This window comes from Clinocottus analis, unplaced genomic scaffold, assembly GCF_023055335.1.
Source record: "Clinocottus analis isolate CAN_PGR_092001 unplaced genomic scaffold, fCliAna1.0.p SCAF_60, whole genome shotgun sequence".
NCBI lineage: Eukaryota > Metazoa > Chordata > Actinopteri > Perciformes > Cottidae > Clinocottus > Clinocottus analis.
The window spans coordinates 9564-32593 of record NW_027176219.1 but is presented as its reverse complement, the minus strand read 5'-3'; the positions used below and the strand labels follow the sequence as shown (position 1 = coordinate 32593).

Sequence of the window (23030 nt, the reverse complement as noted above, 5' to 3'; positions counted from 1 at the left end):
TTTCCAAAAAACTTCATTTTTTTTAGATATTCCATCAAGAAAGTGTCTCATAATATCGGGATTACAAATTGTATGATATTTTCATGAAAAACTCAAGCTTTCATTTACTCATTTTTATGCTCCTAAACAACGTTTCTTACTGAACAGAGATGAAAACTACATTTTCTAAAATAATTCATTTTTAAAAAATGTTCTTATCAAAAAAAGTGACTCAGAACATCGGAACTACAAATTGTATGATCTTTTAATGAATACTTAAGCTTATATTACTATAATGTCAGAAAGCTGCATTTATTCATTTTTATGCTCTTAACCCTCCTGTTGGCTTCTGGGTCAAAAAGACCCACGGTCGAGTGTTTTTGTATTTGTGTGTATCGCGGTCTCAGGGTCACAAAATGATCCACTACCAGTATATACGTATGCATGCATGCATGCATGCATACGTATACGTAAGCGTGCCGATCCAGAAACGTGTCGCCGGGGGGTTGGGGGGCGCACCCGGTTCGAGACGCTCGGGGTCGCGTTTGGCGCACAGCTTCCCCCGGCCCCGTGCGATCCACGGAGCCCGGCTCGCCGCCAAACGGGCGAACCGACGTTCGGATTCGGTCGCGGCGGCGGCGGCCCGCCCCTCGGGCAAACGCGGAATCGTCAAAGGCCCGGTCCCGGTCCCGGTCCCGGTCCAGGTCGCGGTCCCTCCTTCGATCGTCGCTGTCGGACGCGACTCTCCACGCACTCAGCAGCGGCGGCGGCGCTTGGTCCGCCCTCTGCGGAAACATCACCCGTCGCCTGGCTTCTCGAGCGGGAGCGGAAACGTCCCAGGCCGGCGCGGTCACGGCCAGAGTCCATTCGATCGGCCTGGACGGGATCGCGTTCCAGCCGTTCGACCCGCCCCGCGCTTCTCGTTCTATGAAAGGGGTGTACTTATACGCTGTATTTATACACACTTTATTCACATCTGCGTAATCCCGCGGTCGGCTTCGTTGGTGCGCTCGCGCTGATCGAAGGCTCTTCAGCCAAAACGCGTGACGTCATTTCGTACGTGTCCAGATTGTAAAGCCCTCTGAGGCGTTTACAAAAAAAAAGAAAGTAATAATAATAATAATAATAATAATGTGTATTTGTTATTCTGAGCTATTCAAAATAAACTGAATTGATTCAAATTGAAATGAGGTGTCACAAGTTATGTGCGAATAAGGAGACTATGAAAGGGGTGCACTTATACGCTGTATAAGTGCACCCCACAATTTATTCACATCTGCGTAATCCCGCGGTCGGCCTCGTTGGTGTGCTCGCGCTGATCGAAGGCTCTTTAGCAAAGACAGATTGACCCCGCAGGACACGGTGGTGTGAGGAATGAGTGAGGACAACACCAGGGTTAAGAGCATAAAAATGAGTAAATGCAGCTTTCGGGCATTATAATGATGAAAGTTTCAGGTATTCATGAAAATATCATACAACTTGTATTCAAATGTTCTGAAACACTAATCTAATTTTCAACTCTAGTCAGTCTGAAACATCGTTTCAGAGCATAAAAATGGATAAATGCAGCTTTCTGGCATTATAGTAATATAAGCTTCAGTATTCATTGAAAGATCATACAATTTGTAGTTTCGATGTTCTGAGAAACTTTCTTGATGGAACATTTAAAAAAATGAAGTCTTTTGGAAAATCCAGTTTTAAACTCTGTTCAGTCTGAAACGTCTTTTAAGAGCATAAAACTGAGTAAATGCAGCTTTCGGGCAGTATAGTGATGAAAGCTTCAGGTATTCATGAAAATATCATACAACTTGTATTCAAATGTTCTGAAACACTAATCTAATTTTCAACTCTAGTCAGTCTGAAACATCGTTTCAGAGCATAAAAATGGATAAATGCAGCTTTCTGGCATTATAGTAATATAAGCTTCAGTATTCATTGAAAGATCATACAATTTGTAGTTTCGATGTTCTGAGAAACTTTCTTGATGGAACATTTAAAAAAATGAAGTCTTTTGGAAAATCCAGTTTTAAACTCTGTTCAGTCTGAAACGTCTTTTAAGAGCATAAAACTGAGTAAATGCAGCTTTCGGGCAGTATAGTGATGAAAGCTTCAGGTATTCATGAAAATATCATACAACTTGTATTCAAATGTTCTGAAACACTTTCTTGTTGGAACATTTAAAAAAATGAAGTCTTTGAGAAAATCCAGTTTTCCACTCGGTTCAGTCTGAAACGTCGTTTAAGAGCATAAAAATGAATAAATGCAGCTTTCTGGCATTATAGTAATATAAGCTTCAATATTCATTAAAAGATTATACAATTTGTAGTTTCGATGTTCTGAAACACTTTCTTGTTGGAACATTTTAAAAAAGGAAGTCTTTGAGAAAATCCAGTTTTCAACTGTGTTCAGTCTGAAACGTTGTTTAAGAGCATACAAATGAATAAATGCAGCTTACGGGCATTATAGTAATATAAGCTTCAGTATTCATTAAAAGATCATACAATTTGTAGTTTCGATGTTCTGAAACACTTTCTTGATGGAAAATTGAAAAAAAAAGAATTCTTAAAGAAAATCTAATTTTCAACTGGTCAATCTGAAGTGTCGTATAAGAGCATAAAAATGAATACATGCAGTTTTCGGGCATTATAGTAACGGAAGCTTCAGTATTCATTAAAAAAGATCATACAATTTGTAGTTCCGATGTGCTGAGCCATCTTTTTCATAGAACATTTTAAAAAATGAATTATTTTAGAAAATCTAGTCAACGGCCAGGGCTTGGTGATAATCAAGGGTCATTTTGACCCAAGGACAATGGCAGAGTGTTGATAATACACAAGAGTCATTTCGACCCGAGGAACACGGCAAGAGCATGGTGATACTCAACGGTCATTTTGACCCAAGGACAACGGCAAGGGCTTGGTGATAATCAAGGGTCATTTTGACCCAAGGACAACGGCAGAGTGTTGATAATACACAAGGTCATTTCAACCCGAGGACAACGGCAGGGGCATGGTGATACTCAAGGGTCATTTTGACCCAAGGACAACGGCAGGGGGATGGTGATACTCAATGGTCATATTGACCCAAGGACAACGGCAAAGGCTTGGTGATAATCACGGGTCATTTTGACCCAAAGACAACGGCAGGGAATAGGTGATAATAAAAGGTCATTTCGACCCAAGGACAACGGCACAGCGGTTCCAACTGTAGCACCCCCGAGCACGAAGGACCTTGGGAAGGCACTTCTCTGAATCAGTTCGTGGAGACTTGAAAGTTTGCTGCAACCCGACTAATACGGCACTTTCCAACAGTTCCGATGGTCCCATCCTCGAGCTCGCGGGACCTCGGGAAGGCACTTTTCTAAATCGGCCATTTTGTTTTTGCTACTTCGGCTCGTACAGCTTTCACATAAAGTCGGAAGTACTTGAGTTTGCTCCGCTCCCACTAATACGGCCGTCGCGGTTCCGACGATCCCGTCGATCCCGTCGATCCCGTCGATCCCGTCGCCGAGCTTGCTGGAACTCGGGAAGGCAGTTTTTCAAGTCGGCCATTTTGTTTTCACTTCTTCGGCTCGTGCAGCTGTCCCCCAAAGTCAGAAGGACTCGAGCTTGATGCCCTTCCACTAATACAGCTGTAGCGGTTCCGACGATCCCGTCGCCGAGCTCGCAGGACCTCGGGAAGGCACTTTTCTAAATCGGCCATTTTGTTTTCGCTTCTTCAGCTCGTGCAGCTGTCACCCAAAGTCGGAAGGACTCAAGTTTGCTGCGCTCCCGCTAATACAGCCGTCGCAGTTCCGACGATCCCGTCGCCGAGCTTGCTGGACCTCGTGAAGGCAGTTTTTCAAGTCGGCCATTTTGTTTTCACTTCTTCGGCTCGTGCAGCTGTCACCCAAAGTCGGAAGGACTGGAGTTTGCCGCGCTCCCGCTAATACGACCGTCGCGGTTCCGACGAGCCCGTCGCCGAGCTCGCAGGACCTCGGGAAGGCACTTTTCTAAATCGGCCATTTTGTTTTCGCTTCTTCGGCTCGTGCAGCTTTCACCCAAAGTCGGAAGCACTTGAGTTTCCTGCGCTCCCATTAATACGTCCGTCGCGGTTCCGACGATCCCGTCCCCGAGCTCGCAGAACCTCAGGAAGGCACTTTTCTAAATCGGCCATTTTGTTTTCGCTTCTTCGGCCCGTGCAGCGTTCACCCAAAGTCATAAGCACTCGAGTTTGCTGCGCTCCCACTAATACGGCCGTTGCGGTTTCGACGATCCCGTCGCTGAGCTCGCGGGACCTCGAGAAGGCACTTTTCTAAATCGGCCATTTTGTTTTCGCTTCTTCGGCTCATGCAGCTTTCACGGAAAGTCGGAAGCACTCGAGTTTGCTGCGCTCCCACTAATACGGCCGTTGCGGTTTCGACAATCCCGTCGCTGAGCTCGCGGGACCTCGAGAAGGCACTTTTCTAAATCGGCCATTTTGTTTTCGCTTCTTCGGCTCATGCAGCTTTCACGGAAAGTCGGAAGCACTCGAGTTTGCTGCGCTCCCACTAATACGGCCGTCGCGGTTCCGACGATCCCGTCGCCGAGCTCGCGGGACCTCGGGAAGGCATTTTTCTAAATCGGCCATTTTGTTTTCGTTTCTTCGGCTCGTGCAGCTGTCACCCAAAGAGTTTGCTGCGCTCCCACTAATACGGCCGTTGCGGTTCCGACTATCACGTCGCCGAGCTCGAGTTGAAACCTTCAGGTATTTATGAAAATGTCAAAAAATGTGTAGTTCCGATGTTCTGAGACACTTTCTTGATGGCAAATTTTAAAAAAAGAATTCTTTGAGAAAAATCTAGTTTTCCACTCTGTTCACCCAAAAACTCTGTTCAGCCAATGCTTTTCAACATGACAAATATAATAACCTTCTAATATCTAGTTAAATATCGGAAGACCTGGAAGACCTGACGTGCTCTAAGAAGGGTTCCCAGACCTTACAGAACTTAGTAGAGGTGCCTCGTAAAGAGTACTTAATTTTTTCCAATGTCATAAAACCAAGGGCATCTCTAAGCCATAGAGAGTGGGAGTCCTTCCAATATAGCAAAATAACACGCCTCGCTAAAAGTGAGAGAAAGGCCACAAGTTCACAGAAATAAGATGGTAATGAGTTCCCAGAAGGTTGGACACCAAACAGAGCAACTAATGGTGAGGGACAGATATTGGCAGAATTGATGGCTGAGAGAGTGTCAAAGACATCCTTCCAGAACAGCGCAAGTACAGGACAATCCCAGAACATGTGGCCAAGACTGGCCGGTCCTAAGTGGCCGGTCACAGTGCGAGTCTGCACCTGGGAATATACTAGCCAATTTACTCTTAGACCAATGAACCCTGTGCACTACTTTACATTGTAAGTACACAGAGGATGATTGGACCCATTTCAAAGCGTTCTCCCACACCTCAGGGTCTATCTCTATATTAAGATCAGTCGACCATGCGCAAGGCATCAGAGGTTGAGGATTGGTGCGAAAGAAGAGTGCAGTAAATCCTTGATATGGTACCTTTCCGCTAAGAGTTAATTTTGAGGATGGTGTCTAAAAAAGCGTGGGAGACGATATGATGGGGAAATTGGGAGAGCAGTTACGTACAAAATCTCTTGTCTGCAAATACCTGAAAAAATGTGTCGAAGGCAAGTTATAAGCCTGTGCTAACTGACCAAAGGAAGCAAATTTACCATCAATGTAAAGATGGTTAAAGGACAAAATTCTTCTGTCTCTCCAGATTAAGAAAACATTATCCATAATGGATAGAGTGAACAGGGTTGTAGAGTAAACAGGAGCCATACCAGGTATAGATTGCAATATAAATTGTTGTTTAAATTGCGTCCAGATTTTAAGACAGTTTTTCACAACAACACTGTCTGAATGCACATATGGTGGAATAGTTGTGGGGAAGCACAGCAGGGACATCAGAGATGATGAACCACATGAGGCCTTCTCAACCTGTAGCCAGGGTGAGGGTTGGGCATTAGTGCAACACCAGTGTAACAAGGCTTTAATGTTTGTTGACCAGTAATAGAGTAAGAAGTTAGGGAGGGCTAGACCACCCAGCTCCTTAGGTTTTTGTAAAGTGTCTTTTTTAATTCTAGGGGGGCTTCTTGTTCCATAAGAATTGGGAAATTGTGTGGTCAATGAATGAATCGAAAAGTTCAGTCAGCTGTCGATGGAGACACCCAGGTACTTGTACTCCTCCACCATGTTCACGTCCTCTCCCAGGACGCTCAGAGGTCTCGGAGCTGTTGTCTTCCTCCTGAAGTCGACCACCATCTCTCTGGTCTTGCTCACGTTCAGAAGCAGGTGATTCTCGCTGGCCCACTCCACAAAGTCACTCACCACTGCTCTGTACTCCTCCTCCCGTCCATCCTTAATACACCCGACCACTGCAGAGTCATCAGAGTACTTCTGCAGATGGCATGACCCCGTGTTGTACTGGAAGTCATTTGTGTACAGGGTGAACAGGAAGGGAGACAGAACAGTACCTTGTGGGGCCCCAACATCACTGATCACCGTTTCAGACAGCACACGGCCCATTCTCACAAACTGTGGTCTGCCTGTGACGTAGTCAGTGATCCAGGAGATGGTGGACGAGTCTACCCCTACCCCCCGCAGCTTCTCACTCAGTAGCAATGGTTGAATGGTGTTAAATGCACTGGAGAAGTCAAAGAAAGTGACTCTCACAGAGACACCGGTTCCATCCAGGTGAGACTGAGCTCGTTGCAGCAGGTAGATGATGGCGTCATCCACTCCCACATGAGGCTGGTAAGCAAATTGCAGAGGGTCCAGCGACGATTTCACCTGCGGCCTGAGGTGGGCCAAGACCAGCCTCTCCAGCACCTTCATCACGTGGGAAGTGAGGGCAACTGGTCGGTAGTCCTTGAGGCCAGATGGCATCGACTTCTTTGGGACAGGGACCAGGCACGACGTCTTCCACAGCACCGGGACTTCCTCCTGCTTCAGGCTCAGGTTGAAGAGGTGCTGCAGGACACCAGACAGCTGGGTGGCGCATGTCTTTAGGACCCTGGGGTTGATGCCATCAGGACCTTCCGCCTTGCGCTGTAGAAGTTTCCTCAGCTGTCTTCTCACCTGGTCAGTCGTCACAGAGAGAGGGGGGAAGGGAGGTGGAAGTGAGCGAAAGAAACGTTTTGTAAGGAAAATTGGTATACAATGGAAGAGATATAGAAATTTCGGGAGCACATTCATTTTAACACAGTTTATCCGCCCTACAAGAGAGAGAGGAAATAAATTACGAAAAAGAGAGAAGCTGTCAAACTGAATTCTTCTGGAGGCTACAGTAGGCTTCCAATATTGATACACACTACACAATAACTCGGACGGGTTTTGCCCGTCATGAAGCACGCGCTCCCTGCAGAGCGCTGCTCTTACTATCCGTGTCCTTCCTCAACGGAATTCTGAAGAAATGGGCAGGCCATTTTTCCAGGACAATGATTGGCCGTTCAGCGTAAGTTACCGGGGCAACGGACCCCGCTAAGAAGTGAACCAGCTTTGTGAGACGGAAAACCCAGAATTAATCCAGAAGTTACCTCGCTAAACCGAAACCCCGGGTATGTTAACCCAGCTTCGTGAGACAGGGTTCTGGTGTACGTCATCTTATCCTGGAAATTATCCAGCTATATCAGTACACCATACATATCATTGTTGTAGAACATGATAAAGGTGGACTTATGATAAGAATATAGAGAATCAAACAATTTATTTTCACTGCTTTAATTAATTGAATTTCTGATTATGAATATTACATACAAAAAAGAAAAAAACAACGTGACCTTTTCACTGAAGGACAAAAGAGACTCAAATTATTTAAACTGGAATTCTGTGCATGGTTTTTCCTCACCCATACCCAAACTTAGTTATATGGTAATCTACACACACATACATGAATATGCACATAAATAGTACATGAGACATACGTGCATACAGTACATATATCCTATTAAGGTTATATTCATTTGTATGCTACTGCCAGCAGGCACATTTAAATACATATAATGTGTTAAATACATATAATGTCAAATTAGCCTATACAGTTTCCCAAAACTGACGCATTTAATTTGTCTGATATTTTGTGATGCTTATGTCTCGCAGCGGGGGCGATGTCATACTGCTTTCACAGCAAACGTGTTGTGAATATTCAAAACAGTTTACTGTGAACGCAGAATTAGACTTTGCCATAATTATGGACTTGACTTCCTCAAATGCGATCATGATCATCTCCTGCTCCTCAGCGAAGAAAAAAAGTCTCTTCCTTTGAGATTTTTTGTCATGTTTTAGTATCAGAACATCATGGTTTCAGGGCTCCACTATTCTCCCTTCTGAAGAGGAACGGGCACGTGCGTTTATCCTTAGGACTGACGTCTGGTTAGAATGAACGAGACCGTTTCAGAGCGGATCCACCTTCGGGAACCAACATATCCTGATCAGGTTCGAAGAATAGGGCCCTGGTCCCTTTGCAAAGGAATGTCATCACCGCCACACCTGTGATGCATGTAAAGGAAGGCATGCTACCTGTCTTCACAATGAGAACTACAGAAGACATGATGGTAGAAAAAGGTCCGTATCCATTGCTAAAACAGCTCCTAACACTGTAAATAAAACCATTGCAGCCACAGCACTCAGCGTCAGGCTGCACTTCCATGATTGTTCCTGTGTCCAGGTGTCCTGTGCTAAAAACCCATCCAGGGAACAGCTTGCCTATGCATTACAAGACTCTCAAAGTGACAGCACATTCATCAACAAGGAGGTAAGCAATGATCATCTCCTCCTCCTCAGCGAAGAAAAAAAAGTCTCTTGCTTTGAGATTATTTGTCATAAAAATAATCTCATCTAAAACTAAAACTAAAGCTGGGAGAGAACATGATTGATGACATGATTGTGAAGAGTGAAAGGGTGTCTGCACTCTGTGTAAGAGGGTACAATTCATGTGTTCACATCAACATCCCACCTTCATACACAAAGGACTACATGCCTGTGAATTATGATCATATTCCCACTTATGAAACCGCCACACCCAGACAGGTATTGACAGGAAAGGACCACGAGCCTTATGCCATCCTTACGGACTTGGGGTGGAGCACAGTAGGCTACTCAACTCCTCAATGAAACGGAATCAAGCCTGTCACTTTAAATCAGTCACTGTAAAGGAACTCCCTATCGTCACACCGATGGGTGTGATGAGCGCCCTGGAATCAGACCACAAGGACACCAATGGAGATGAAAAGACTGTCTCACAAGAGGATCTTGTTTTTCTGGACAAACTCAAAGAAAGCATACGGAAAAACGAACAGGGTCATTATGAGATGCCTCTGACCTTCAAGCAACGACCACATCTATCTGATAACAAAAAACTTGCTGAAATCAGGCTCAATCATTTACGACAGAGGTTCTACGAAGACGAAAAATATAAGAGACTACAAAGCATTTATGAAAGAAGTCATTGAGAGCGGCGATGTCAAAGAAGTAAACAAACACGGAACTCCTGGGGAACAATGGTACATTCCCCATCATATCACCCGAAAAAGCCTAAAAAACAATGTGTTGTTTTTGACTGCTCTGCAAGGTACAATGGCACAAGCCTAAACGAACACCTTCTACCAAGGCCAGACAAGGTAGAAGGTGTTCATCTAACAGTGTCCTGATGCGGTTCAGACAACATCCGATTGTTCTAATGTGTGGTGTAGAGAAAATGTTTTCACGGACCCTAACAGTCTTCCCTCACAACAGCTTGAGGTTTTGCCTGGATAAAAGCGTTCTAAATAAAACATGACAATACTATTACTCTGTTGTACTATTACAAGAGATACTGAAGGACGGGGAGAATGAACGCAAACTGGTAATCTGCAACAAACTAAAAACAGATGTCTCGCTGAAATATTGTGCCGAAATGGAAAGCTGAAAGCACCCAGGTCAAAGAATGGAGCTCTCTATTTATAATACCTTTTACAGCTGGAACGCCAGGCACGGCGAGTGAAGTGTACTCTGTTGACCCATTTGTGGTCAGGATTGGAGGTGACGTTTACAATAGTTGAGCAAGGTTTATTTTTTCCTCAATTTCCTCAATTTCAGCTGAACACTTATTGTACACTTACTGTACACTTGGCAGCAATATATTGGAATGCAAACATACACGATTATGCATTATTCATTTATAACCCATCTGACCTTCAAGCATTCTCAAATGCATTATTAATATGCACTCACTGTCTCTGTGGTGAGGTTTACTATATGTCTGACAGATAACATCAAATTTACTTGAGTTGTTATTATACTTAAATTAGATCGTATTCAAATTTCAGATTTAAAAAAAGATAGTGCTAATAAAATGCTGGTTTATATAGAGTAGTTTCAGTCATAGTCTATTTTTGTTTGTAAACTGAACAAATGTGCTAATCAGTGACCTTTAGAGGTGTCGGTGGGTGTGTTTATGAACTTCGGTCATAGCCAGGAGTTAAGCTAAGCTAACTCACTAGCTAGCTCCTTGACTCAACAGACAGACAACATGAGATTGACAGTGACTTGCCATCTCACTCTTGGAAAGCAAGTGAAGAAGATGATCAAGAAAAAAGAGGCAGAGATATCAAAACCAGGAACATGAACACTAAAAGAATTGCACTTGATGCCACCTGACTTCACTTTTGACCCGTTTACTGCTTGTGAGATCCTTGCGCAGATAGGTTAGTAATTCCGCAGTTATTAAGAGAGAGCATCTCATAATAACACAAAACTAAATCACACCATCATATCATATGTGGTGTATTCACATTACACGATGGTTTGTGAGTTAATAATAGGCAGGCAGTTGCTACTGTGTATGTGCTGATTTGCACATCAGGATCCCTCTGTCATCAAGCTTTTCTTTATTACCACTTCTTCCTGCTTTATTAGACGCTTTGATGACCAATCCCTTTTTTAAATAAACATATGGCATTTAATAATTGTATGAAGATATAACTCATCAAATAAAAAAAGTTTGTCGCTTTTGTTTGGAATAAACACTATTTTCACATTTCTTTTGGTTTGAATGTAGTTCTGTTGTTCGGGACCCAAAATGTTTGCCTCTAGATCTCAAAAAGACATCACTTCATCTATGCTCTTACTAAGAATACGTTATGACTAAAGCTCCACTAGCATCAGGAGGTCTATGAGCTGTTTGAGAATTTGGATGTTACTTTCGTATTTGTAGTTCACTTCAGCTTCTTTATATAGTTGCATAAACCCAATTGAACTAATGCCTCAAGCTACTACGAGGTACTCCCTGTGGACCGAAGTAGTAGTATAGCCGCTTTATGAAACCTTTTATTTCCCTGCAGCAGGGATCCGACAGTCTGCCCCCCCTCAGTCCTGGTTCTCCCGTGCCATCCTCCCTCCTGCAGAGAGATGTTTTTGTCGGCTCCCAGCAGAGCACCGACACAAGGCTCTGCTCCTCGCTGGAGGAGGAGACGCTGCTGCAGGTGGCGCCGAGGCCAGAACTGGGTTGAGTTAGTCTGAATTTGATAAAGGAACCTGCATTATTTTGTCTGATTTTTCCAGATAATAACTATAAAAAAGGTCTTGTTTACTAATGTAGGTGATATTGAAGTATCAGTATAAAACCGAGACTGCGTTGTAAACAGTTTAATATATCTGGGATTAATACATTCAGAAGAGGGTTGTATTATTATTATTTCTTAATAAACAGGCGACTCATCTAATGAACGGCACACCTTTCATGTGGTGTTGTTGCAAACTATCTGACCCATACAAAGTCTGATACTAACCTAAATTCATCATTAATTAATCGATCCATGTGAAGATCTAACAACCTTGGTTCTGTGTAAGGTGGAGAAACAAAAGAAACGGGTGGACTGATAATGTGCAGTCTGACGGCACAGAAAGACGATGCCTTGTGGTGGACACCGACGGAATCGGCAGTCATCCATCCATCTGCTTATGCAGCGCCACCTGTTCATCCCTCTGGGTGCCAGGAGCAGAGTCACTCACTGGGAGTAGAGGTGAGTGGGAATGCCTTCTTCCAATGGAGTGAGAGCCCCTTGACAGCCGAACACCTCGATGGTCCTCTGGAAAACGATGCGTTTAAAAAATAGGACGTATGGACAGGAGCGCGCACACACACACACACACACACACACGCACACACACCTACCTCCGTGCCAGTCAGTAACTCGTCTCTGGAAGTGGTGAAGAGGAGCTCATAGAGTCTGTACTTCTGAAACAGACTAAAGAATACAAAAGGTCAGCTATGCCAGATTAATTATCAAAATAAGACACACAGTGTCTGTTTTGTTATATAGACATTTGTTAACCTTACCTTACTGTAAGGGAGTCAAACATGCAATTTGAAAAACATCCACATCTTGATTTTACTTGGGAATACAAAAGCATTTTAGGGATTGTTTTGACCTGTTTCTGATGTAATGTATGAGCGCCGTGGCTTCTTCTTCGTTGAGAAGTGGAGTGGTATCTTTCTCTGATGTTAGGCATTGGCTGGCAGCACCTAGCGCTACAGCAAACCCCGTCAGGTTCTCCACAAAAGGCATCTGCTTCTCTAGAATATGACAATAAAACACAGATTACGGCTGGGGCTCTGTCATATTTGGTAAGCAACCATACGCTGAATAAAATAATTTTAGGTGACCAAAATGTTAGATTAACTTCTATGAACTGAAAACACACTGTATAGGGGTTGATGTTCGAAGAGTATATTAACAACTCCCAGACGCAACAACGCTGTGATAGATACCTGTCAATCACCCCGCCCTAAAGCACACCCTGCTTTATGATTTATGTATTTTACACTAAATGGGACCATCATTTACAAATTGAACATCAGCCTTTATTGAAGAAATAGGCTACATTTCTCATTAAAGTTAAACTACAATCGATGCCGACAGAGTAGTCACACCCATTTACTGTCACTCTTTACCCTGAATCATGCTGGTGAAAACCTCAAACAAAGACAATACAAACATTCAGTATACATTCTTAAACATAACATTTCACCATTTCACAGTAGTAAATATATATATATACACATTGCATATTTCTACATTACAGCACTCACGACATTGCCTCCAAGATGCTTCCCCGTAAATGCAAGTGGATTACTGAAACCATTCACCATTTAACCGGAAGTACTGGACCCGGAAATAGTTAAAACGGAAGTGATGTCATAACATAGCACGGATAGGAAAATCATATTGCTAATAACTAAGTCAGTGCAAAACATTCATTGACTTCAAAACAATTAGACTATGTCTCAAGTCGCTTCCCGATGGCAATGGAATGCAACTCTAAGGCATTTACGCATTGGCAACATAAATACTTATTATTATTATTTTGATCCTGTGTGTAAATCAGCGGTATTCAACTAAGGTTCAACAAGGTCCAGTTTGAGAAAATGTCCTCATGCAAAGGTCTGTGACATCAAAGTAAAGCCTTACTTAGTCCCATATGTATTGAAGTAGACAACAGTTGAAGTCAACAACTGACTGTCAAATTAAATAAAGAAATAATATCTCAACAATATTTATAATCAGTTTTCAAATAACTGAATGAATTATAAATACTTTAATAATAAATACATATTTTATAAATAAATATTTCAATTACAATAACGGCTGGATTTAAAAATAGAAAAACATTACGGAAAGTGTTGGAAGAAAAACCTATTTACTCAGTTACTGTTTCACTGTTACATTCAGAAATCTCATTGAACTGTCATAGTGAGGTTACAATCAGCTACCAGACTATGTTCATAAATTAGACCTACCTACCACAATCTATTATGCAGAAACCAAAAAGAAAAACAGAAGTGTCTTTCGCCATTTAGAGAACAAACAACTAACGAGGGACAGGCGCTGCATCAAAACCTAAAACAAAAAAACAAATGATGTAATTTTTGGGGATGACTAATTTCTGCCGAAGTTCGGTCCCTAATTATGCTAAATTGGTAAAACCTCTGTCGAAATTAATTCATGACAACACATGACGGCACATGATAAGTTAATAGCAGCTTTGGTGACTGTGCAAACTGTCTGCACCGGTAGTGTTATACCTTTAACTCTAAAAGTATCTCTGCAGCAGCAATCCTGCTCCTGCAAAACAAGGTCGCTTACATGTTACCTGCGAGACATCTTTCAAGCATGGCAGTGTTGCTTTTACAACCTTATTTGAAATTAAGATATTGACCAATTTACTTTTGAGCCATGGGTTGAATCATGTCTCAAACAGGAGGGATGTATAGGGGAAGAAGGTGGTTGCAGCGTACGGCTTTCCTAATCACTCAAATATATTTTTTTCACTCAAATAAAATGTTTTGCCAGAACCAGACTATCCTTTTCAGTACATTTGCATGGAAGTTACTGAACTCAACCAATGTGAAGGAAAGACATATTGTCTAAACGATTATAAATATGTTTTCAAAATAGATTGAGGTATTTTCAACTAAATAATCAGATGCTTTAAACAGTGACAAAAGCCTTGACAAAAGACATAATACCGAGGTTCGGGATACACTAGAAAGAATTTACTGTGATAATGACACATCGGCACGTTTCATCTGCCAACTCTACGTACAAGTCGCCAGTCTAACAGACACCTGTTCAGACTCCCTTTCTGTAAGTTTTTTGCAGTTGCAAAACACGTGTTGAGCGTGTGACCAAGGACAGATCAGTAAATCGCTGTCTACTCTCACTCCCACCGTGGATTCCCCCTCGTACCTGCCTACATACAGAGATAACGGCAAACTTCTCCAGTTCCTTCTCGGACTCTGTGCCTGAGATTGAACTACTCCATTTGAGCAATCAAATGGAGACTTTCATACGCTGTGAACTGAGTCTTTTAGTACAGAGGGGCTGACCCCCAAGGAATAAGAGATTTGGGGCACGGTGTTTTAATTATTTTAAAAAAAAAGCATATCTTACTTTTTGACTGTCTTTCAACTCTTGAGGGGCTGACCTCCAAAGAAAGGAAGTTGCAGTAAAACTAATGTATGTGTAATAAATATTGTTGAAATAAATCTTATATACTCTGAAATAAGAGTCTAGTTATCTACTTAATGGGGACTCCCGTTTAATGGAAGGAGATAAGTTCCAGGTTGTCGAGGCACAGAGGTAATCACCGGGCCGGGGCCATTGACAAGGGAAGGCAATCCAGCAGGAGTCCCGCCCCGTTTGCAGATCCAGACAAATGTAAGTAGATCGTCTGGGTTTCACTGCGTGTAAAACGGTTTGTCTTCCCTTCCTATTAGAGGAAACAGTTTGGTAGATTACGTGGCTCAATAGTGCAGTTAGGCCACGAGGAAAGCCAGACAAAAGAGGTTTTTAACATCTGTCATTGTCTCCATGAATTGTAATCGAAAGCAAACTGTCCGGGGTTCCAAAACGGGCCCTCCTTACACAGCTGGCGTAAGAAGATGGAGCTCGCCCTTAAGGCTGATTTATACTCAGGTTTTACGCAGAGACGCAAGGACGCAAGACACACATGGCTGACCTTGAGTGGTCAAATCGGCCATTTTGCGTGCGTCACCCCAAATTTCTGACTATCCGTCAAAGCAACGCGAGCCGTACGCAGCCCGGAAGGCTGTGATTGGTCCGCTAACCACATCCTTTCTGAGTCTTGCATTTCCAGTTTCATAGCTGTTTTTAAAAGCCATAGCAGAAACACGAACAATGGATCTTGTTGAAGAACGTTTCGCTAAAGAGGTCCACAAATATGAGCATTTATAAAACCCGTCTGACGGAGTATAAGGACACACAGATGGAGGTGAATTCCTGGAGGGATATATCGGTGAATGTCGGTGTGCAGGTCGACTCTTAAACGGTCGTTGCGCCACCTACTGTTCAGGAGTATGAAAAACGCAGGGGAACTAAAAATCAAAACGAGTCCGTCAATCTGACTGCGTGGCCAGCCGTAGTTGGAGTTGCAGAAGTATAATTCAGCCTTCAGCTTTGACCAAGTCAAGGCCGAGCCCTTTACAATCATATGATCATTTCTTGCAAACCACTCTATGGGACGAGGGGAAAGGTTCACGATTATCCTGAAGACGGCATGAGGGTTTCTGTTAGTGGGTGCTTCTTTGGACCTGTTTAACAGCATTTTTATCCAATCACATTTCACCTGTCTTACTCTAATGAAAGAGAAGCCTGGTTAGAATACACAAAACTGGGGGGGTCTGTTTTAATATAACTAACCTGTAGTATTTCCAACCTACTACACATGCAGAGGGGCTCAAGGAGTCGGGGCTACCAACACACCGCTGGGGAGACATGACATGACAGAGTTTGTAGAATCCAACAGTTTCTGAGTGGAGTTCTGTTGCACATGGTATATATATATATATATATATATATATATATATATATATATATATATATATATATATATATATATATATATATATATATAGTTTGAAGTTAAAAAGTTTGATCTGTAGTTTAGTGTTTTGTATTCATTTATATTCATGGTATACTTTACAGTTAATATATTGTTCAATTTGAAGGGCTCGTCCGGCCGAGAGCATCTGCCTGCCGGTCGGACATTCTTTTTCTGTTATGGAGCGCCTGACACGGGAATTGCGCTTTCCAAATATTGCACTGATATGCCCAATTCTCAACTCCCGTATGCCCACCTTTGCCAGTGGGTGGCGCTATGACAAAAAAGTAACAATTACTTTCTTTAAAATGCCTTAACTGTACAGAAAAGAAAAGTCTTTCTAAAGAGAAGATCAGGCCGATGCAGCATTTTAAAAACAGATTTCTAAAATTAAAAAAAAATCAAGCACGACAAGTTGGGGCAGATTGGAGGAAGTCCAGTGGAGTTATAAGAGCTTGTTTAATGACTTTGGCCAGAAGGTGGTGCTATGAAAATGTGAACATACACATGCATCATGTTTCCCTACGTGAAGTATAGATCCCGTCATGTAAATACCATGTAAATATGATGCCATTGGGCTGATTTCCTTTCCTTTCTTTATGTACATGTGCTCAGGCCTGTACCGGCATCATGCAAGAGGAGTTTTGGGCGGATTGCATGGAGTTACATCAGCTTTCTCTTACATAGCGAACCACGCAAAATGGGTGTGTCTTGGTGGTCCACGCCACGTTGAGGACATTCACCGAAAACGCGCACAGAGTACAATTTAAGCTCATAAGGGTCTTGAGATCACCCTTGAACAGAATTGAAGTCGATCGTAAAATTTTCTAGGACTAGTTAGTACAAATAGAAACGCTATAAAAGGTAAAAAGAAATGACAGTCCCAAATTGGCCGAATGACTGTAGCGCCTCCCTTGTGTTTAAATCACACAAAAGATGTGTTGCGTGTTAATGGATGCATTGTGCACATATAAAACAAATTTGGAGTCATTTGTCTAAATAGTTGTATTATTATGAGTATTAAAAAACAAGACACACCCCTAAGAGGTTAATTGGACGTCATCTCCTAAACATGAGATATCAAAAGCTTTTAATCCAGTCTTGATGTTATGAATTGGACCAAGCGTGTTGGACAAAAGTGCAAGATTATGTTTTTCAAAAATGAAGGAAATTCTAAGCAGTTGCATGCTGTGGGTCTGATAGGCTTTTTTGTAGGGCGGGTGGAGATGGACTTGTGTGATTTTTTTCAAGTCAATCGTACATTCTGGCTGAGGGGCGTCGCCGGTCCGACTTCTAGGGGGCACTCTAGAGCCTTTATTTAACACAAATATGACACCTATATCATACGTCTATTTTATATCAGGCTTGACAAGCGTGCAAAGTTTGGTGACTTTTTGAGTATGGCACATACCACGAATATGCACCCAATGTTCTAAGATAAAAATGTCGACGGAAAATAAAAAGAATCCTTGCAATACCAATAGGGTCCTTTCGGACAGTTGCTTGGACCCTAATAATAATTCTGTGAATTTTTTTACGTGTTCTTCCACCTCTTATCTTTTTCAGCAGTATGTGCAGTACAGCCATGATGAAGGAGGTTTGCATGGGGGTGAAGTTGGCCTCTTTAGCCCACCAGAAGCCACAGACATAGTAATCCAGCAGGGCAGCTTCCTTCATGCAGACGAGGTGGTTCCTGAAGCCCAGAATCTCTGTCATTTCACTGCAGACAACAGAACGCAGATCTGCATAAATAACAGTCACGTAAATGCCAATGAAACATCTGAGGCAGATCAACAATTCAGGATACTGACATTTTGTCCTCAGTTTGTTTCTGTTTTTTTTAAATCTTATTTTGGGGTAAATTTGTGGCTTTTAAAAAACATGAGAAGCCTTCTAAAAGCCAATAAAACACATGGTGGATATTTTAAATATTCATGATTCTAGTAGTAGGTAGGTGTTAAGGATGTTTTTCTACGCTAACAAAGTGAAAAGCAATGACAGCATTTTAGAATTTAAATCGGAATTTAATTCCTGGCATTATATTCCATAACCATTATATTATAATTCCTGGAAACTGTGCTTTCTGATTGGTCCGTCTGTGATGGTGGTTGTTCATTTGTTGTTTGGTCCAGGTCCAATGTGTCTTAACACATTATAAGACACATTGGCCGGCATTATATGGCCTTAAACGCTATTTAGACCTTTGTGCTGTAAACATTTACCTTTTTTAAACAGAATTAATAAATGATGGAAAGAGATACTTTAAATGGTAAGGTTGCTCAAAAAGGAACATGCATGCTTTAAAAACATGGATACAATTTTAAAAAAAAAGGAAACTGGCTGTATGTTTGTGAATTCATAATGCATTCAGCTATCTACTTTACTATCTGTAGTATGTTGACTTCCTGTCAACATACCACAGGAAGTGTCGCTTTGTGATGACATCTACCAGCTGCAGAGTTCAGATCATAAAATAATAGGGGGCATCTCAAGTCTCTAAATTGTCGTTTCTTCGCTCCTCGCTCCTCGACTGAACCGGAAGTGGTTTTGCGCCGCCATATTGAAGGCCGTCCCAAAGCTCTTATTCGGCTCGGAGGAGCGAGAATCGAGGAGCGAGGAGGGAAATCGGAGTCATGATCGAGGGGCCCCGAGAGCAGACTTCCAGGAAGTGTTTTGACACTGGACACGCCCCCTCACTGTTCCTCTGTTATCTGATTGGACGCTGCAGCTGAGCGGACTGATAGCTGGAGTTTCATAACAGAGTGAAGACGATCACAAAATAAACGTTATATATATTCTCGCTCCTCCGAGTGTTATCTTATTCACCGTCTGGTTAAAATATGTGTTCATTCATTGTAGGTCTGAACAACAAAAGGGCCACAAACTATTTTCTTCAAAGATTTGATCTGTTGTTTCTCTCAATAACTTTTATTATGTATGTAATTAAAATCAGAGAGCTGGAGAGAGAGGAAACACGTTTTACAACATGTATGGTTATTTTATAATGTCACAATTAGAATTTCAAAACATATCGACGTAAATAATGAATAAATAAGACTCAAGGCTGATTTAAGGCTGATTAAAGGCTGAGTTATACTCAGGTTTTATGCAGAGACGCAAGCACGCAAGACACGCATGGCCGACCTTGCGTGGTCAAATCGGCCATTTTGCGTGCTTGCTTGTGTCACCCAAAATTTCTGACTATCCGTCAAAGCTACGCGAGCCGTACGGATCCCAGAAGGCTTTGATTGGTCCGCTAACCACATCCTTTCTGAGTCTCTCATTTCCGGTTTTATAGCATAATATCTCTGTTTTTAAAAGCCATAGGAGAAACACAAACAATGGATCCCGTTGAAGAACGTTTGGCTGAAGAGGTCCAAAAATATCAGCATTTATAAAACCCGTCTGACGGAGTATAAGGACATGCAGATGGAGGTGAATTCCTGGAGGGAGATACCTGTGAACGTCGGTGTGCATGTCGACTCTCAACGGTCGTTGTGCCACCAACTGTTCTTGTGTATGGAAAAGGCAGGGGAACTAAAGATCAAAACGAGTCCGTCAATCCGACTGCCTGGCCAGCCGTAGTTGGAGTTCCAGAAGTATAATTCAGTCTTTATACTCGGGTTTTACGCAGAGACGCAAGCACGCATGGCCGACCTTGCGTGGTCAAATCGTCCATTTTACGTGCGTCACCCCAAATTTCTGACTATCCGTCAAAGCTACGCGAGCCGTACGCAGCCCGGAAGGCTGTGATTGGTCCGCTAACCACATCCTTTCTGAGTCTCTCATTTACGGTTTCATAGCATACCGCTTTTTTTAAAAGCCACAGCAGAAACACAAACAATGGATCCTGTTGAAGAACGTTTGGCTGAAGAGGTCCGCAAATATGAGCATTTATAAAAACCCGTCTGGCGGAGTATAAGGACACGCAGATGGATATGAATTCCTGGAAGGAGATATCGCTGAACGTCGGTGTGCAGGTCGACTCTAAAAGGTCGTTTTGCCGCCTGCTGTTCTGGAGTATGGAAAAGGCGGGAACTATAAACCAAAACGAGTCCGTCAATCCGACTGCCTGGCCCGCCGCAGTTGTAGTTGCAGGAGTATAATTCGCCCTTCATACTCGGGTTTTACGCAGAGACGCAAGACACGCATGGCCAACCTTGCATGGTCAAATCGGCCATTTTGCGTGCGTCACCCCAAATTTCTGACTATCCGTCAAAGCGACGCAAGCCGTACGCAGCCCGGAAGGCTGTGATTGGTCCGCTAACCACATCCTTTCTGAGTCTCGCATTTCCGGTTTCATAGCTGTTTTTAAAAGCCATAGCAGAAACACGAACAATGGATCTTGTTGAAGAACGTTTAGCTTAAGAGGTCCACAAATATGAGCATTTATAAAACCCGTCTGACGGAGTATAAGGACACGCAGATGGAGGTGAATTCCTGGAGGGATATATCGTTGAACGTCGGTGTGCAGGTCGACTCTTAAACGGTCGTTGCGCCACCTGCTGTTCTGGCGTATGGAAAATGTAGGGGAACTAAAAATCAAAACGAGTCCGTCAATCCAACTGCGTGGCCAGTCGCAGTTGGAGTTGCAAAAGTATAATTCAGCCTTCAGACGCAAGGAAGGGATGCAAGTGAGGGAAACGGGGATGCCATTTAGAGACTTGGGATGTAGGCTGAAATATACTTCTGCAACTACGGACGGCCACGCAGTTGGATTGACGGACTCGTTTTGGTTTTTTAGTTCCCGTGCGTTTCCCATACGCCAGAACAGTATGTAGTGCAACGGCCGTTTAGAGTCGACCTGCACATCGACGTTCACCGATATCTCCCTTAAGGAGTTCACCTCCATCTGCGTGTCCGAAATCAGCCTTCAGACTACACACACGCAAATACTACACTATCCACGGAAGGAAGACATGACTGCAGACGGTTTTAACTACTAGGGTTAGCTGGTAACCACCAATACTCATTAGCTAGCTAGTTAGTTAGCTTACTAGCTACATTTTGATATCATTGAAGGTATTCCTTTAAAAATGTTGTCCAATTTTAGAAGACATGGAACATGGCTGCCATTTTGTCTCATTGTTTGCCCAGTTTAGTTTAAAGGCTGATTTATACTCAGGTTTTACACAGAGAGGCAAGCACGCAAGACACGCATGGCCGACCATGCGTGGTAAAATCGGCCATTTTGCATGCTTGCCTGCATCACCCAAAATTTCTGACTATCTGTCGAAGCCACGCTGCCGTAAGGTCCGCTAACCACATCCTTTTATAAGCCATAGCAGAAACACGAACAATGTTGAAGAACGTTTGGCTGAAGAGGTCCACAAATATGAGCATTTCTATAACCCTTTTGACGGAGTATAAGGACACGCAGATGGAGGTGAATGACTGGAGGGAGATGTCTGTGAACGTCGGTGTGCATGTTGACTCTTAAACGGTCGTTGCGCCACCTGCTGTTCAGGAGTATGAAAAACGCAGGGGAACTAAAAATCAAAACGAGTCCGTCAATCAGACTGCGTGGCCAGCCAGAGTTGGAGTTGCAGAAGTATAATTCAGCCTTAAGTAGTTTGCTTTTGGGGCTTTGAGGTCAACGCTACTCACAGCTGCAGTCCGTCCCTGGTGCTCGCCAGCAGCGAGTGGACTTGTTGTTGTGGCGCCGCTTCCCACTGGAGGAAACCAGCTTCGTCTTCCTGAGGGAGGGTAAGAACAAACATGCTGTAGTTAACTAGCTAGTAATTATGTCGAATAAGCGCGCGTGACACAGGGACAGACAGTTATTACCTGGAGCGTCGCTCCCCCGGACATGTTGCCAATGTGGTTTGGTTACCATGGCAGCACCCCAACAAACCGTGGATGGTGACGGCACGCTCTCGTTCAGCCTGCCAGTGTCAAGTTACAGTGTTTTTATTCTTGTTCAAACGGCAGCATGTTTTCCCCGCAGCGCATTTGTGTGTATTTGTCATGAGGACTAAATGTAACTTCACAGGCAGGTTAATTGTCCATATGTTTGACAATTTGTATCCGATTTTTGGGAGCCTGGACTTAATTCCACTCATTTGGCTTTTGTCGTTTTGTATTAATAAATCATACTGTAATTTACACATGTGTTCTTACGACTGACATGTGTATGCTTTTATTGTGAAAGTAATAAATTTTAACCCAAATGATAAAATCTTCATAGCTATAACTGTATGTTTAATCATGTAAAATCATTGCTCTCTCTCTCTCTCTCTCTCTCTCTCTCTCTCTCTCTCTCTCTCTCTCTCTCTCTCTCTCTCTCTCTCTCTCTCTCTCTCATCTCTGATTTGAAAGCTTTGTCAATCAAGTTGAGGTTTGGTTCTGGACTTAGTACATACATACAGTACATTATTTATGACCAGGTAATATTCCAAAAGGGCAATTTCTGCACACAGCGTCGGCCATGATATGTGATGATGTCATCACCTTTAAGAAAATAGAAAAATACAAATCAATGTTTTTGTGGTTGTGTGTGTGTATATATATATATATATATATATATATATATATATATATATATATATATATATATATATATATATATATATATATATACCAGTTTATCTTGAAATAATATTAATATTGTTAATTGTAACAGGAGTAGCTATCGGGAAAACTGAAC

At 42.7% G+C, this 23030-nt stretch overlaps 1 protein-coding gene across 1 annotated transcript; it reads right to left on the bottom strand.

Moving 5' to 3' along the window:
* Nucleotides 1-11611: 11611 nt before the first annotated feature.
* LOC137804750 (ciliary-associated calcium-binding coiled-coil protein 1-like) lies at nucleotides 11612-22505 on the bottom strand. Its single transcript, XM_068604098.1, has 6 exons — nucleotides 22172-22505; nucleotides 21992-22080; nucleotides 17935-18104; nucleotides 12413-12557; nucleotides 12156-12228; nucleotides 11612-12069 (listed from the first exon to the last, which is right to left on the bottom strand). The coding sequence occupies exons 1-6, from the start codon at nucleotides 22193-22195 to the stop codon at nucleotides 11989-11991; spliced, it is 582 nt and encodes a 193-aa protein (XP_068460199.1). The 5' UTR covers nucleotides 22196-22505; the 3' UTR covers nucleotides 11612-11988.
* Nucleotides 22506-23030: the final 525 nt, after the last annotated feature.

Bases quoted from the DNA above. Each gene is read 5' to 3' on its own strand.
- LOC137804750 (XM_068604098.1), bottom strand. From the start codon at position 22,195: ATGTCCGGGGGAGCGACGCTCCAG. The intron at 18,105-21,991 runs GTGAGTAGCGTT...TGTTGTCTGCAG, and splicing joins ACCAGGGACGGACTGCAGCT to TGAAATGACAGAGATTCTGG. The intron at 12,558-17,934 runs GTGGAAGAACAC...GTCATATTCTAG, and splicing joins ACTGCTGAAAAAGATAAGAG to AGAAGCAGATGCCTTTTGTG.